The sequence below is a fragment of the Coturnix japonica genome, chromosome 12 (assembly GCF_001577835.2).
Source record: "Coturnix japonica isolate 7356 chromosome 12, Coturnix japonica 2.1, whole genome shotgun sequence".
In the NCBI taxonomy this organism is placed as follows: domain Eukaryota; kingdom Metazoa; phylum Chordata; class Aves; order Galliformes; family Phasianidae; genus Coturnix; species Coturnix japonica.
The window spans coordinates 296,910-313,376 of record NC_029527.1 but is presented as its reverse complement, the minus strand read 5'-3'; the positions used below and the strand labels follow the sequence as shown (position 1 = coordinate 313,376).

The 16,467-nt window shown below is 55.7% G+C and overlaps 1 protein-coding gene across 3 annotated transcripts in view; it reads right to left on the bottom strand.

Annotated features, from left to right (window-relative positions):
* Positions 1-17: 17 nt before the first annotated feature.
* The window catches only part of STAB1 (stabilin 1), a 41,615-nt gene continuing 25,165 nt past the window's right edge, over positions 18-16,467 (bottom strand). The window contains exons 33-69 of one of the 3 annotated variants that reach the window (XM_015874421.2): positions 16,277-16,384; positions 15,811-15,942; positions 15,541-15,669; positions 15,001-15,057; positions 14,501-14,587; positions 13,205-13,400; positions 12,729-12,824; positions 12,269-12,314; positions 11,562-11,641; positions 10,847-10,972; positions 10,144-10,217; positions 9,718-9,792; positions 9,251-9,370; positions 8,820-8,867; positions 8,617-8,700; positions 7,865-8,011; positions 7,595-7,732; positions 7,389-7,448; positions 7,118-7,294; positions 6,816-6,902; positions 6,280-6,426; positions 6,096-6,161; positions 5,388-5,613; positions 4,874-5,023; positions 4,294-4,398; positions 4,035-4,142; positions 3,747-3,940; positions 3,101-3,245; positions 2,836-2,969; positions 2,334-2,499; positions 2,108-2,214; positions 1,909-2,028; positions 1,659-1,805; positions 1,445-1,567; positions 1,216-1,356; positions 977-1,129; positions 18-859 (exon numbers count right to left, since the gene is read on the bottom strand). In XM_015874421.2, coding sequence (XP_015729907.1) covers positions 824-859; positions 977-1,129; positions 1,216-1,356; positions 1,445-1,567; positions 1,659-1,805; positions 1,909-2,028; positions 2,108-2,214; positions 2,334-2,499; positions 2,836-2,969; positions 3,101-3,245; positions 3,747-3,940; positions 4,035-4,142; positions 4,294-4,398; positions 4,874-5,023; positions 5,388-5,613; positions 6,096-6,161; positions 6,280-6,426; positions 6,816-6,902; positions 7,118-7,294; positions 7,389-7,448; positions 7,595-7,732; positions 7,865-8,011; positions 8,617-8,700; positions 8,820-8,867; positions 9,251-9,370; positions 9,718-9,792; positions 10,144-10,217; positions 10,847-10,972; positions 11,562-11,641; positions 12,269-12,314; positions 12,729-12,824; positions 13,205-13,400; positions 14,501-14,587; positions 15,001-15,057; positions 15,541-15,669; positions 15,811-15,942; positions 16,277-16,384 — 4,335 coding nt within the window. In that variant the 3' untranslated portion in view covers positions 18-823. The remainder of the gene's footprint in view (positions 860-976; positions 1,130-1,215; positions 1,357-1,444; positions 1,568-1,658; positions 1,806-1,908; positions 2,029-2,107; positions 2,215-2,333; positions 2,500-2,835; positions 2,970-3,100; positions 3,246-3,746; positions 3,941-4,034; positions 4,143-4,293; positions 4,399-4,873; positions 5,024-5,387; positions 5,614-6,095; positions 6,162-6,279; positions 6,427-6,815; positions 6,903-7,117; positions 7,295-7,388; positions 7,449-7,594; positions 7,733-7,864; positions 8,012-8,616; positions 8,701-8,819; positions 8,868-9,250; positions 9,371-9,717; positions 9,793-10,143; positions 10,218-10,846; positions 10,973-11,561; positions 11,642-12,268; positions 12,315-12,728; positions 12,825-13,204; positions 13,401-14,500; positions 14,588-15,000; positions 15,058-15,540; positions 15,670-15,810; positions 15,943-16,276; positions 16,385-16,467) is intronic. The other 2 variants (XM_032447300.1, XM_032447301.1) reach the window with 2 other exon arrangements.

The following is a 16,467-nucleotide window of genomic DNA, read 5'->3' as shown; positions in this document are numbered from 1 at the left end:
TGGGTGTAGACTGTGTGTGTGTTTGCTGCTCCCTGCTTTATATCTAAAGGGGCACAGATAGAGTCCTGAGCTGCTGCTGGGGGCAGGAAGCACCTCCATCTCCTGTCTGTACTGACATGTCCCAAACTAAACACAGTACTTGAGGTGAGGCCTTGCCATTGCCAAGTACAGGGGCAGGATGACTTCCCTAGTGCTGCTCACCACACCATTCCTGATACAGGCCAGGATGCCATTGGCCTTCATGGGCACCTGTGCACACTGCTGGCTCATACTCATCCCACTGTCCATCAGCACAAGGTCCCTTTCCATCTGGCAGCTTTCAGCCGCTCCTCCCCACACCTGTAGGGCCGCATGGGGTTGTTGTGACCAAAATGCAGGACCCGACACTTGGCCCTATTGAGCCTCACACAGTTTGCCTTGGCCCATCCATCCAGTCCATCCAGGTCCCCCTGTTGTGCCTGTTCCCCCTCAGGCAGATCAATGCTCCCACCTTGTTGTCTGCAGACTTACTGAGGGTGCACCCAATCCCCTCATCAAGGTCGTTAATAAAGATGTTAATTAGGAGCGGCCCCAGCACTGAGTCCTGGGGGACCCGCTCGTGACCGGCCCCAACTGGGTTTAACTGCACTGACACAACGACCCTTTGGGCCCGGCCATGTGCCCAGTGTGCGCCCATCGGACCGAGGGCAGACAGAGCGGGGGGGGCTGCTCCGAGGGGGTGGGGGCCGGTAATGGGATGCGGCGGGGAGCGGAGCAGAGCGGAGCAGAGCGGCACGGACGGGACGGAGGGGACGGAGCTGTTTATTCTGTGCGGCCGGATCCGTCAGTGCAGCTCGGCGGGGTCCGGCAGCAGCGCGTCCTGCGGGAACCGGAGCGTCAGCGCGGGGCAACGGGGGAGAGGGATAGGGCGGGGATGGGGCGGGGATAACACGGGGACATGGCGGGGATAACGTGGGGCGGGGCGGGCAGCGCTCACGTGCAGCGGCTCGTAGTCGGGGCCGTGTCCCCCGTACAGCGGGTTGGGGATGGCGACCAACGGGCGCTGGGGCCGGGCCCTGGCGCTGCGCGGATCCGCGCTCCCCCGCGGGCGCTGCCCCTCCTCCTCCTCCTCGTCCTCGCGCAGGTCGGCCTGGATGGATGGGGGGGGTGTGGGGCTGTGCTTGGAGCACCGGGTCCCGCCCCGCACACCCCCCCACATCCCCGCCCCCCCCTCACCTGCCGGTACCCGAACTGCCCGTCCCTCCGGCTCCGTTTCACGCAATACGCGGTTCCCGCAGCGGCCGCCCCCAGCAGCGCCACGCACAGCGCGGACACGGCGCCCGCGGCAGCGCCGGCAGCGCGAGACCCTGCGGCCACCTGCGGGAACGGGGCGTCACGGCGGGTGGGGATGGGGGGGACGGGGGGGGGTTTGGGGGGTCCTGGCGCTCCGCTCCCCCCCACTCGCCTGCTCGAGCTGCGCCGCGGGCGGGGGCAGCCTCAGCGGCTCGGCCAGGACGTGGATGACGCCGTTGGCGGCCGCGATGTCCCACTGCAGCACGGCGGAGTCGTTGATCCGCGTGGTTTCCTGCTGCGAACACAGCGGCGTCGGTCTGGTCTCCCCGCGGCCGGACCCGCAGCGCGGGGGGGGCAGGGGGTGACCTGGCCGAGGCCGGACGTACGGAGCGCTCGGTGCCGTTGCCCGGCGGAATAACGGACACGCGGAGGTCGCGCCCCGCCCGGGACGGGACGGCGGTTCCCTCGGTGAGGTCGGAGCTGAAGAGCAGCAGAGCCGAGACGTGCAGCTGCAGCTCCTGCCCGGACAGTGTCTGCGGGGAGCGGGCCGGGATGGACGGAGCCGGGATGGACGGAGCCGGGGCCGCACGGTGCCCCGATGCCCCGTCGGGAGCCGCGCCCGCCCCGCGACCGTACCTCATTCTCCGCGAAGCCGGAATTCACGGGAACGAAAAGCGTTTTGGGAGCGGAGCCGTCGGACAAATAGGCGAGAAACTCCAGCCCTTCCGCCGAGCCGTTGGCGTAAGCGAGCAGCAGCTGCAAACGATCCCGTCGTCAGCGCTGCGGACGGACCGGGCCGGCCCCAACACGGCCCCGCTCCCGGCGCGTCGCTTACGGAGAAGAAGGTGGAGAAACGCGAGTCCTCGCTGAGCACGTCGGGCAGGCGGCCGCGGCACCACGTGCCGTCCCCCACGAAGCCGTCGGGACACGCGCACGTCACGTCTGTAAGGGAACCGATGCGCCCCGCAGGGTCCGGTACCGGCCCGGCTCCCACCGCCCACAACCCGCCCCGGCGCGTCCCTCCCGCACCGCGCCCCGCAGCCCCCGCCCGCCCCGCTCACCCTTCTCGCGGTAGCAGAACGCGTCCCACGTCTCGCTGAGGTTGCTCCGGGGGCCGTAATCCACGATGCCCACGTGGTTGGAGCCGCAGCTCGGGGTGGGGAAGGCCGTGGGGTACCCGGCGGTGCCGTTGTCCATCCACCCCACCAGGCACAGGTGGAACCCCATCTGCGGGGAGCCGGAGCGTCAGGGGCCGGGGTCGGGATCTCCGCGATGGCCGCGCGGCCCCACATTGCAGCCTCCTGCCACCCAAAGGGCCGAGGTGTGCCCCATCCCGACGGCACCGGGGAGGCTCAGTTTCCTGGCTGTGAGATGCTGCCCCAGACCCCACTGCTGGGTCTGCAGTGGGCCTTGCAAAGGTGAAGGCAGCTGGGGGGGCTGAGGAAGAGCCCAGCAGCACGGGCAACCTCCGGCCGGGGCACAGCACGTGGCCCATCATTGCCCTGCTGCTCCATTGCCCTGCTGCTCCATTGCCCTCCTGCTCCATTGCCCTGCTGCTCCCACCTGCTGCGCGGCCGCCAGCTGCCGGAACGTGGCCAGGGCAGCCCCCTGTGCAGCACACGCCTCCTGCGCCTGCATGTAGGTGAAGTCGTACTTCTTTCGGGGTGACTGCAGATGGAAAACACCCATGGTCTTATCTGCAAAATGGAGCCACAGAGCGTCAGCACAGCACCAGCACAGCACCAGCACAGCACCAGCACAGAACCAGCACAGCACCAGCACAGCACCGCCCCGGCCTGCACCCATCTGTGGCCCCGCAGGCTCTCACCGTGGAAGTGCAGGTCGGTGCAGATGGCCTCCCGGTGGCACTGCCCGTTGCTGTCCAGGCACCGGTCCGTTGGCGGCACGGCCTCCTCCAGGCACTGGATCCCATCTCCGATGTAGCCCTTCTTGCACTCGCAGCGCCGCTTGTTCTGCAGCACAGAGGAGGGACGGTGACGCCGTCATACAAGCAGCAGCAGATGAGCTGCACTCCTGCAGGCCCGGAGCACTGCCACAGCTGTGCAGAGCTGCAGCACGTGGCCTCCATGGGCTGGCAGCCTCTGTTCCAGCCCTGCATCCAGCCACGTAGGAACCCCCCACAGCATCGCACTGATCGCTTCCAGCACAGCCGAGCTGCAGGGATGTGACATGTGGTTCCAGCGCTGCATCACAGGCCCGGCCCCACCTGCCCCACAGTGAGCAGCTGTGTTCCTCTGCAGCTGGCCTTCGTGGTCCCTGAGGGACCAACAACACCCAACAGCCCTGAAATGCCACGGCTGCAGCAAACCCTGCGCCCATGGGGCAGAGATGGGGGGAGAAATGGCCCCAGCGTGACCCCAGTGGCAGCTTGGACCCGTGCACTGTGCGGGGCTGAGCACAGCAGGTGTGTGGGCTGCATGGCAGGGATGCTGCCCCATGTGGGCTGTGCTCACCGGCCCGGTGCTGATGCAGTGTGCGTGCTCGCTGCAGTCCCCATTCCTGCCGTCAGCGCAGCGGTCGATGGGCTCACAGCTGTAGCCATCCCCCCAATACCCCGCAGCACAAGTGCAGGAGACGTTGACACCGAGCTGCGTGCAGGCAGCGTGTGTGGCACAGCCACCGTTGTCCTGGCTGCACATGTCAATGGCTGCATGGAAAATAGCGTTACCATCAGAGCACCGCTCTGCCCTGCACGGCACCCCCAGCATGGCCTACCCCATGGAGCTGCGCTGAGCCCCCACCTGTGCAGGCTCTGCCATCCCCTTCGTAGTGCATGTCGCATTCGCAGAGGTTGCCGGCGCGGCAGGAGGCCTGGGGGTGGCACGGCGGGGAGCAGGTGGGCTTCATGGCTGAAACAGAGTGCGGATCAGAGCCACACTGTGCTCCAAGGGCTGCAGTGGGACGGCTGACAGCCCCACAGCCCCACTGCAGGTCGGTCAGGGGATGGGGCCGCTGCTCCCAGCCCTGGGCCGTGGGGAAGGACAGGGGTTGGCACCTCACCCAGGCGGACGTCGCAGCGCTCTCCAGTCCAGCCCTCGGCACAGAAGCAGAAGCCGTCGCCGTGCAGCCCCCCATTGCACACACCGTGCTCCGTGCAGTTACACTCTGAGGGACAGGAGCGCTGCTGTCACTGCAGGAAGGGCCGCAGCCAGCACAGCACACACATCCCACTGCCTCCAATCCCAACTGTCTGCTCCACACGTTCCCATGCAGGTGGGCACCACCCAAAGCCGCCGTTGCTCAGCGCCCCCTGCCCTGCTCTGCTCCTGGGACACAGCAGCTCCTCTGCTCAGGGCTCCTTCCCTCCCTGTGCTGGATGCACCCCAGGACCAACGTCCCACCAAGCTCCCAGACGGGCAAACCAGGAGGAACCACTGAAGCCAGGGCCAGAGCACCAGCACCAGCACCAGCACCAGCCCCAGCACCAGCTGTCCTGCAGCGAGCTCTGCGTGTCCCCTGCACGTCCCTGCACTGGTGCAGGTGTCCCACACTGATTCCTGTGCTCACCCAGCCACCCCCCTCCACCCTGCAGCCACCCCTGCACCAAGGCACCGCTGCAGCCTCCCTGTGCTCCCCATACCGTGGCACTGTGGTCCATATCTGCCCGGCGCACACAGCTCGCAGCTGGTCCCGATGAACGCCTGGCTGCAGTTGCACCGCCCCGAGCCGCCGATTTTGTCGTCGCAGGTCCCACGGTTCCCACACGGCGCCTCGAGACCCCCCGGGCAGGCTGCGGGCCGGGACACCCGTGAGGATGCGCTGATGCGCGGCCCCGCTATGGGGCAGCACCGCCCCGCTATGGGGCAGCACCGCCCCGCTATGGGGCAGCCCACGACCTGGGGACGGGGCTTGGGGAAGAAGGTCGGCATGTGTCCAGGCTGGACCCTGAGCCAGCCAGGAGCTGCGGTGTGGGACGCACAGAGCCTGCAGCTGTGGCTGTGCTGCCTGCGGACGGACAAGCAGCGCCACTGCCCGCTGCCCTCAGCTGCCCTCGGCTCCGGGGCTTTCTCCAAGGGAATCCCCTGTTCCGGGCTCCCCACGGTTCCCCATCCCCAGGTGGGGCTCTGCCCCGGGGCTCCATAGCGCTGCCTTACCCTGGCAGTCGCGGCCGTAGTGGTTGGCGCAGCACTGCGGGACCCACTGGGTGGAAACGCAGTTCCTCCTGCAGCCTCGTTTCAGAGGCCCCCTGGAAGAGAAGTGTCTTCTGAAGGGCTCCCACGGGGAGGAAGACCAGGACGGCCGCAATGGGTGGTTATGGCGAAACAGGAACGTGTTCCTGAACAGTTGGTTTTCGAAATAGTGGCAGCCCCAGGTTCCCCCCTGCGAGGAAACAGGCACAGCACAGGTTGCCACGTTGATCGCTGGACACCACGCCCCTTCCCCCTCGCCTCGACCCTCCCGTGCCCCCCGCCCGCCCCCACAACCAGTAATGGAGGCTCCCTCGTGTGGGGGCTGACAGCAGCAGTACAGGGGATGCTCCTGACAGGACATTTTTAACACCCCACATCCCCACCCCTCCCTAAGCAGCCAGGCAGAATTCTTTGGCCCTGGTGGCCACACAAGGCCGCCCTGTGCTGCTCCAGGGATGGAGCTGGGCCTGTTACCCGCTGCCACCCTCACAGGGTCTGACCAGGCTGTGGTCCCCAAGCCCATGCTGCTCGACCCACCCTGCTCCACCAAATGGCACGGCTGAGCACAGAGCTCAGCACACACGTGTGTGCCTTCATGATGCTGCTAAGACACGGGGGGTGTTGTCAGCAGCCCTCAGCAGGATGCCAAGGTGCCAGAGGTGGGAGCTTTACCCGTTGCACTGAGCCAGCAGGGCAGGGCGGCTCAAAGCCACAGGGTCCACAGCTCTCCATCGATCCCTGTGGAGGGAGAAAGAAACCCCACAGCCACTCAGTATGGGCTCTGCTCCTCCCCTGCTTGCTGACAAAGGCTCAGCAGACAGCACGGATCCTCGTCAGCATCACCCCAAGTGCTCACCTGCAGCTCTACAGAGATGAACTCATCGCAGCGAGATCCCAGATCTGGAGGCTCTAACAGCCTGTCGATGCCATAAGCAATGCCCCCATTGAACTCCATGTGCCTCTGGATGATTATGGCATCACCATTTCCCACCAGAAGCTCTCCCTGCCAAAGGAAGAAAGCACCTCATGGTCCTGGCACATCCTGCACCCTGGCTGCACCACATTCTGTCCATTCTGGCTGGTGATTTCTCAGTCACCCCAAGAACTCTTCACAGCCTCCATGCTCATTTCCTTAACCACTCAAATGCTGTTTTTCACAGCCACCTCTTTTAAGAAATGGTCTTTCCAGGTCATGGCAGCAGCAGGTTGGTGCAGCAATCGGGCCGTCACTGTGTGCATCTGCAGGGCCCGTGTGCCTCTACCCTCTCCATGCCATGCCATGGCAATGGGGCATCCCAGCTGCTGGGCAGCCCTGCTCCATCTTCCCCTCCCGCTGGTGTCTGAGCATCTGCTGCCCATGGCAAAGTGGGACCAAGCACCTCCTTCACGTACCACGTGGGTTCTGCTGCAGCGGAATGAGACGGTGGAGCCGTGCATGGTCCGTATGGACTCGACCTGGGGCATGTTACCAGCAACAATCTAAGAAGGAAAAGTGATCAATAGGATGGTTTGGGTTGGAAGGGATCTTTAAGATCACGTAGTTTGAACACCCTGCTGTAGGCAGGGACACCCCTCCAGCCCAGGTTGCTCACAGCCCCATCCAGCCTGGCAAAATATTGAGCAAGGTCGCTCTGGTGCAGCCATAGGCAGGTGTGTGAGCTGCGAGGCACCAGCCTCCTTGCTGTTACCTTTACCTTTGTGTCTCTGATCATGTGTGCCTTGAGGTAGGAGGCCAGCATGGCCCGGTGCTCCCTGTGGTACAGCCACTCCTGCCTTTTCTCTGGGAGGGCATTAAATGCAGCATCTGTCGGCCACAGCATGGTGAAGGGTCTGTGCAGGGGGTTACTGATCAGCGGCAGCAGCTCCGCATCCTGTCCAATACAAGAAGGGATATGAAGAAAAATTCACAGGCCAAAATGGAATGTTCACGTGTACACAGCAGCTCCCCAGGAGGCAAGGGCTCACCTTCAGCAACCTGCTATAAATGGTGTACCCAAAGGTCTCTGCTGCTTCTGTGATGTTCAGCTGCACAGGGAAGGAAAACTGTCACCAAGTGCTGCCAGGACTGGGGTTGGGGAGAGGGGTTATCAGGGCAGCAGTGTCAGAGCTGCTGGGAGGAAGATCCCAACCCTGTCTTCACCCCACAGCAGTTCTTTGGGCTTCAGACTTACCTGTGAGATCTGTGAGGAAATGTTACGGCTCACCAGGTCCCTTGGAATGAGGATCTTGTCGATGAAATGAATGACCCCATTCATGCCAACGATGTCACTTGTGACCACTTTGGCTTCGTCATTGAGATAGATGCTATTCTGAGAGAGAAGGGATGTAAAGAAGTGCTCCCACAGAGTGCTGCCCTCTGAGCCATCCGCGGGCTTTCAAATGACAGCAAAAGTGACAACCTGTCAAGCAGGACAGGGAAGGGAATGGTGGCAGAGAAATACCTCTTTCTCGGTGATCTTTATCGTGTGGCCAGATAGAGATGTAAGGGACTCCTGGGCTTCCAGGTCACTCAACAGCAATTTCTGGCATCCCACCATGTGGTAACGAAGCAGCTCCTGGAGGAGACCTCTGCTTTTCCACTCCTCAAACTACAGAGAGAAAACAGGAATGCAGGGGAAATTTCAATCAACATCAAAAGGTTGCCCAACTCAAGAACATACGAGCACACTGTCCATGAGCAAGTAATGCCTATGATACACAGCTCTTGGGATTTGTTCCTCTACTGGGAGTATGGTGCCTGGGAAAAAAGCCGGGACTTGGGACTTGAGGTGTGAAGCTGCCCAACAGGACTTAGGTTGGTGCTGTTAGGAGCCTCCATCACACCAACACCAAAAAGCTGCTGGTTGAGAACTGCCCAGTTCATGGGGTTGTGGATAAGGATCTCTTCTCCCATAGGTCTCCTCTTCTTGGTGGGAAGAGGCCAATGGAAGTGGGACTGCAGGGTGTGGGGCACAGGGTAGGAAAAAATAGTCACTGCACATCACTGATTTGGCTGCATCTCTGAGGACTATAAGACAAGGCCTCCAGCAAGCATTTCCTTACAGCAGGAGCCATGCCCAACCCTGCCCAGAGAGGCTTTCAAACCTCATGCTGGTGGAGAATGGAGGATGCATGTAATGCTCTTCAGTGCAACCCCATTGCAATGATTGAAGCTTGCCAAACATGAGGGTGTCTGGGATGGGAGGACACTCACCGCTGTAGAGTTTCCTATGAAGTCTGCCCGTGGGACGAAGACAGTGAAAGGTCCTGCCCCACTGAGCTCCTTGTTTTTTTCTGCCTGTGGCAAGGAAGCATTTGTGGGACAACAAACAGCAAACACAGTTCCAGTTAGCAAGACCCTTTGCAGAAAATGCTGGGTGAAAATTACAGGTGGAGGCAAAGCCATTTGTCACTGACCAGTATCATCTTAAAGAACACAGATGCATCTTCTATCCTTGCAAGCTCCTTAAAGAAAGAGAAACAGCTGGTGTTAGCAGAGCTCCTTCCAAACAGCCAGCACTGTGACCTGCCCCTTCCACTCCAAGTCGCTCTTCCACTCTGGTAAGACACTGGACACCAGAGCCACCTTGCCCTCCCTCCCCTGTCAGCACTGTGGGCATGGAGGACATGGAGGTTACAAAGCAGGCAAGTGTTCGCATCACGGCTCCCTTTGGAGCAAGGTTGCTTTACTGCAATTGTCACCCCAAGTCAGAACCCCAAATCTTCCTTCCCTCCTACACTATGCACACACGGTGATATGAGACTACAGACCTGCAGCTCGTGCTCAGAGGGAGGTTTGCTGTGGGGCAGGAGGCTCAAACACAAAAGATGCTGTGCATGTTTCTCACCTGATATACTTTACCACGGCAGGTGAAGCCATCTCCAACACTGTGCCAAGAGCAGGAGCAGTTTCGAGTGCCAGGGCCTGTGTATTTGCAGAGCCCAAAGGGACTGCAGCCTCCGTTGTTCTAGCAAGAAAAGTGAAAGGCTTACACTTCCATTTCTGAGCACATTCCACACTAAATGGATGCTGAGAAACAAGCCCACATGCCTTCCACTCTATGCTACTCTTCCTGCACTGCTTGTCCCAAAGGAGGGACACCCCCATCCTAGTGCCATATGGCTGAGATACTTGCAGGTCATTGTGAGAAGCAGTAGAAACCAAAGACTCCATGAGATTCCTTATGTGTAAAAAGGCAAGACAGCTGGCTCTAAACAAACATGTCAGCCCAGTCTTTGCTTTTAATTGTTGGGTACAGGAATGCTTCAAGGCTGTGACCTTCACACTGGTACTGGTAGGAAAATGCAGACGAACCTGTTCACACAAGTTGATGGGGTTGCATCGTTTCACACCATCTCCACTGTAACCAGGAAGGCAGTTACAGGCAACCTGGAGGGAAAACGTGCTTCGTCTGAAACTTGTGTGCAGCAAAGAAAACACAATGGCTAAACTGGATGGAAAATGTGCTGTTACATCTGTCCCACACTCCATTCCTTCATGAAGAAAGTCATGTTTGTGTCAACAGCCATAACCTGAGACTACCTCCAACCTCTGGTCAACAGAAAGTATCTGCTTTGGAGGAAGCAGCAGGCTTCCCACATCCTCCCCAGGCAACTGTTCTTTGTGGGAAGCAATAATTACAATGCCAGCATTGCCATGGAAGGGACAGTCTTTGGGAGAATGACACATCTGTGCCAACTTACATAGTAATGCTGCCCTGACATCCATCTTATTACTCACCTTCCCTGGGCCTGTTTTAACACACTCTGCGTTGGCGTGGCATTCCCCGCTGCTTTCAAGACAAAGATCAATTTCTGCAGCAAAACAATAAGGCCACATTATTGCTGAGGGCTGCCCAAAGAGGTGAAGTGACAGTGAGGACCATCCCAGCTTCAGAAACACCCTGATGGCAAATAACTTGCAAAAGCAAAGGAACAGACAAGAAGTGCAAGTTGGATTCTTTGCACACATGGGTCTTCAAGCCATGATGAACTTGCCCCCTGCAAATGCCACGTCCATCTGAGCGTGCTTGGAAGGATAGAAGAGGGCTGGACTCTCCTGCAGCTCCAGCCTCACCTTGGAGCACCACGGAACATTGGCTGGCCAGTGAGACAGGTGCTGAGGGCAGCCAGGGCCCCCTGCATGTCTCTGGGTGGCACTGAGACAGGGCAGCAGAGACCACATCACTCCTCAGGACCTGGGCAGGTTCTGAGCACAGCCCTGCAGGTACATATGTACACACAGAAATGTGTGCAAGCACCCCATCAAAAGGCAGAAATGGTTGAATCAAGATCAGCCACTGATTATTGACTCTGAAACAATGTCTGCATGAACAGACAAAAAGAACAATCAGGTTATTTGGTGATTTGATCTGAAATGTGAATTTCCCTTTTGCATGAGCCATGTCTTGCCACCATCACCAACACATGAACTGAGCACTCACCCCTGCAGAGCGTCCCATCACCAGCATAGCCTTCCTTGCAGACACAGGTTCTTTCTCCTGGGGACACTTTAGTACACACAGCATGTATGGAGCAGCCACCATGATCAATAGTGCATGGATCTATTTCTGTGATTGCAAACAAAAGAAGCAGAACCAACTTAGAGCATCTAAGGAAGATAAACAGGGCCAGAATGATCATTCAACTTAACAAAAATCACATTGTCTTATTAAAATCCCTTTCTTTCTCAATGAAACTTCAAAAAGGGCAGAGCTGTAAAGGAACTACAACATCTACAAGTGTTTGGATTTCTCTGCTACAATATTATTGCTCTGAGCTACAATATTACTGCTCTTGTCTGCACCTGTTTGACAGTCAGACGTGCATGCTGCTCCAGAGTAGCACCCTGAAATCCTAAAGCTTTTTGGCACAGCTGCTTCTTCCTGATTTCAGCATGGTCAACAATACAAGGAGTGCGACATTTTAGGGAATCAAAGCATTTATATTACAGGGATTAATGGCCAAAACTGCTGTAGCTTTGCCACTGCTGCTGTTGCACATGAACAAGTACAATCCACTCACGCAGTTCTCTCTATAAGGACTAAGAACTGCCCTGTTCCACCTGCCTGTCTTTTTCTCTCTCTCTTGCAAGACCTCCATATGTGTGCACACTCCACAGATTTGGCAAGGTTTAAATCTTGGCCACATCTGACATACCCTCACAGTGTGTCCCATTCCCCGTGTATCCAGCAGAGCAGAAGCACACAGGTGGGGAATCTGCAGAGGCATTCAGGCAGCTGAAACAAGACAGAGAAAAACAACCACTGAGGACATCTTCTGATTTGCTTGGTCAGCAGGAAACACACTACACAAGCCTGGTATCTGCAAGCGTTCACAGTGACCACAGGAGGAACATGCCCAGAGTTACTGACTTTACAGTACCAAATCATCAGCCTGCAAGCATCACAGATAAGCAGCAAATGGAATCATCCCCAACACAGGATTAAATCCTGCGAATTCAAAAGGTCTTGCAGACCCCAAGGGCTCCTTTACAACTCATCAGCCCACAGAATTTGGGGGGGGGGGGAGGAAGGGCAAGAGAAACAGAGAGAGTCTGTGAGTGGCTTGATTTGCTGCATGACTAAGGGCAGACTTGGAGCTGCTTGGAGTCTCTGCTTTCTCTCATCCACACACATGGAATCTGTTTCCAAGAAAGATTTTGTGTTCAAACAAACAAAACCTTAAGGGAAAGTGGATGGGGCTTAGCACCAGAAAGACTGAAGAATGAAACTGACATTTATGTGCTATGAAAGAGCAGAAACTGTCTCCAAGCCCCCAGTGATGCCTGACACACAGGATCACTCTTCCATAAAGCATAACCAAGAATGGGTCTCAGAATGAGCCAGCCCCATGGCTGTACTTACTTAGCCATCTGATGGCAAGTGTTATTGCATAAGTCCACCTCAATTCCTGCAAGAGAAAACACAAACATGACTTGGCATTTCCAGAACAACACTCGCTGAGGATGTTTCTGCCATCTACAGCAAAGCTCCTTCCAAACTTACTCCCTGTCATCCCTGATTGGTGACGGGGCTTCAAAACTGCTAGGAGTGAAGCAAGGACTGAAATCTTATTATTCCATTCATACCGAGACCTTTGGGTTTGCTCCATTCAAAGTAAAACGTGGTTTTATTTTATGCTTTACATTTAGATGAATAGGACAGCTCTACTCAGCTTCCACTTCTAAACATTCCTCAAACATTTGATGTCACACTCAAGTTTTGAGTACACACTCAAGCTCAGGGTGCAAACCTAAAGAGGATTACTCTATTTTCTCTGTCAAACCAGCAGCGTTTCACCACAAGCCCCATCACATTCACGTACTTTCTTGGCAGGTTGGGCCCTTCCACCCAGGAAAGCAATCACAGCTCCCATCCCCTTGCAGTCCATCGTTGCATATGCCATTGTCACAAGCACATTCTGTGGGGTAAGAACAGATGTCAAACCAACCAGGTCTCACTGCCATTTCAGTGTCTGCTCTATTCCCAATCCTGTGCCACTAGCTGCCACACAGAAAATGTTACGGGAGCATTGGCTCATGTTCCTTTGCTGCCAGATCCCAGTGCCTGGGAGCAGATCATCTCTACTCCCTGCAGCTTGGGAAGCAACAGGATGAGCAGCAGAGCAGGGGTTGCTCCTTCAAGGATGAAAACGAGGCTACAAGTGGCTGAGCACTTGTACTCAACTCCCACGACCCTTCCTTGGTGGCCCACCAGCTGTGGGCCTGTTTCAGAGGTTGTAAGTCTGCTTTTCTCTCCTTGAGAGCAGAACACGAGCTGTAAAGTACCCATCACTGTCACCTGATTTGCAGTCAGCTCCATACCGGCCCACTTCACACATCTCACAAGCAGTGCCATGGAATCCTTCCAGGCATTGGCACTCTCCGCTGCCCTCGATGCCGTCCAGGCATTCCCCGTTCCCAGAGCACCACTGGCCTGGCTTTCCTGGGCACATCTCACACATGTGTCCGTAGTAGCCGGGACAGCAGACAGACTTCTGGGAACCAACAAAAGCAGGTTGGGGTGAGCTGGCTGTTGCAGCACAGATGAAGCAGCAAAAACATGTCCCCCAGGCTCACAGCCTTACTGTGGAAGATTCTCTGCTCTTTTAAATATGCAACAGACACCATTTCTGACAACAAGTGAGAAGGGCAGCTGTATGCAGGTAGGGCAGAGTGACACCCTCTCCCAGAATGGGGCTTTCAGCTGCCAAGACCTCATGCAAAGGATGTGTTTGGCTGTTTGAGCAATGCTGGTCATTTGGTGACACAAACACTGCACTCCATGCCCATCCAGCTTATCTCCTGCCTGTGTCCCATCACTGTGATACTCCATTGCACAGAGAGAGGCTCTGCCAGAAAACACTTTGGTTCAGAAGCCTCATTTCACTGCTTTCTCTCTGCATTCACCCACAGAGGGAGGCGACCACGATGGGACCTTGTTGGATAATACAGGTGAAGAAAAACTTAATTCAGGAAATAGAGGCAGAGGTGCCCAGAGGGGGCTGTGATGACTGAAGCTCTGCCTGTGGACATGCTACATTTCCCACTGCCTCTGTCCCTTCCCCATTTTCTATTCCCACCAAACTTCCCAGGGTGATGTTTCAACAACCAAGAGGGGTCAAATTCACACAAGCCTTTCTTTTACCATTTCCTCTTCAGGAATGTTCTCCCAGTTGATGTTTTCACAGAGCTGGTGAGGGCACCGTAATGGTGAGACCTGTTCCTCACTTTGGTTTGGCTCCAATTAGTCATCAGTTACTCAGAAGGGCACACACACAAGTGAAATACCACCAGCCATGCCTCATTTCCTTAGGAAATCTGGCTATAAACATTCAACTCCTTCTTTTCCTCTACAGCACAACCCAAGGTAACGATGCCAGAGCAGCAGACACAGTCCCTCACTGCACAGACATTTCCGTTAGCTTTTTCCCCCATACCCTCTATCTCCAGGATGGGGAGCAATGCCCAGACGGTCTCAGCCTGCAGCGGCACACGTTCAGCCAGGATGTCAGCTCAGCACAGGCTGTTTCCACAGCTGTTTCTAATGCCCTACTCGCTTTTATCAAAATGAATCCAAACCAAATGTTTTTCTTACCAGAGAAACTTTTGCACAAGTGAAATGGCAGCCCATGTCCCCAGAGCGCAGCTGACAGCGAGGGAGATTCTTGCTTCGTGGAAATTCCTGCCAATGTAAGTAACGTACATACAGATAGCAGACACTGCAGTACTCAGACACTGTATATGTTCTGACACATACAGCAGTGCTCCTGCTTAACAGAGGAATTAATCTTTTAACCTTCCAGGGACAGCACTAAAACCTGGATATCGTGGGCTGGGAGCAGTGAGCCACCTCTGGGCCTGGCGTGAGGTTGCCCACATGGCCTGCCTTGTTACCTGACAGATCTGTGGTACTCATGTCAGCATGAATACTGAGAAAAAGTAGTTGGCAAAATTTTGGCATAGAGTAATGATCAGATGTGGCTGCGAGGCAATTCATGGCCAGCAAAGAGATGAAATGGTGACTGTGTTCCTCTCTGTTCCTCAAAGCACTATCAGCAAACAGTCTGTGAGATGCCACGTGAACCAAAGACTCACCACAAGAACTGATCCTGGAGGACACTTGATCCCCTTCTCACATTTGCCGCACCTTGACTGGGCACAGAGAACAGGACAAGTCACATGTGTGCCCTCTACCTTTGTAGCAGCAAGACTCTACTCCTGGAATACAAATGGTGCTGTACAGGCTGCTGGCCGGGACAAAAACACTTGGATCTGGAGATCTTTGATCTGGAGACCAGACTCAAAACACTGAAAGAAGAAAAATCACAGTGCCTGATCCCCATCTCCTGGCTGCCGCCAAAGGCTCCACACAAGGTCTTATTTCTGGCACTCTGGCAATGAGTCTGCACCACTAAGCAAAGCAGAAAAGATAATACATTATCGTCCTCCTGAACCTCTCAGCCAAGGTAGGAGTGTCTGCAAGCCTGAAGTTCCTGCATGCAGTTCTGCCTCAGTCTGACCACTAAATCTTCAGATGGCCAAAAGCCACAAGGTGGATGGAGGCTGGACTTTGGTCATGACTCCCACGTATTTTGCAGGGGAACTTGTAGCCAACAGACTGGAAATCATCATTACCCTTTGTATTGTGGTGGTGTTGGCGGTGCAACGATTCTTCTGTATCTTCAGGACCTGTGAAACCCCGATTAATACTCCATTCCTTGTCTCAAAGAATTTTCCATCCAAAGGAATATTATTGACAAACTTCTGCAAAGGAGAAGGAAAGGGCTGAGATGATAATCTTCAACTCTTCTGCACAATGACTGACAGACAGCCACAGTCTGGAACTGTAATGGTGTCCAAAACAGATATGGGTGCATCAGAGGCAGAACAGTCTTCCCTCCTTACCTGGGTGCTGTTTTGATAAAACATTAACCAGTAGGAGAGCCCTAACATGCTGCTCTTATGGACTCCACTTCTCAAATCTGTTGGCAAGAGTTTCTCTCCCAGTACAACGTGGAACTGCACTGTCTCATTGTCCTAATCCACAAAAGGAAATAAAATGAAATAAAAAAGTCAAACGATAGAAGGTTGAGTCACCTCCTGACTTCCTAGACTACTGTTCAGTCAAAGGTATGGCATAAGAAGAGTTCCTAAGCATTCTCTAGTAGCTAATTAAGACCGCAGAGCATCGTAACTACTGATCACATGAGGACTGATCACACCTTGATGGTTCTTTCACTGGATGAAGCCACAGAAGTTTTTTGGAGGCTTTCAGAAGGTTTTAAATTGGCACATACATCTTGGCTTGAGTTTATGATCTGACATTACGTATGTCCCTGCAATTTTTGCAGTACATGTTGGTGCTGCTTACCAACTGTGTCACGCCGGCAGCACGGCAGTACTCCTCGATGGAATTATTTCCAGGAACAAAGACTGTGTATTTTTCAGAGGACTCAATCTTTCCAGTGAGCTGGTATTGCTAAAAAAGGCCACAACAATGATATTAGTAATTACACCTGTACTTACTGAAGCCAGACTACATGTGAGATCAATTACAAAGGC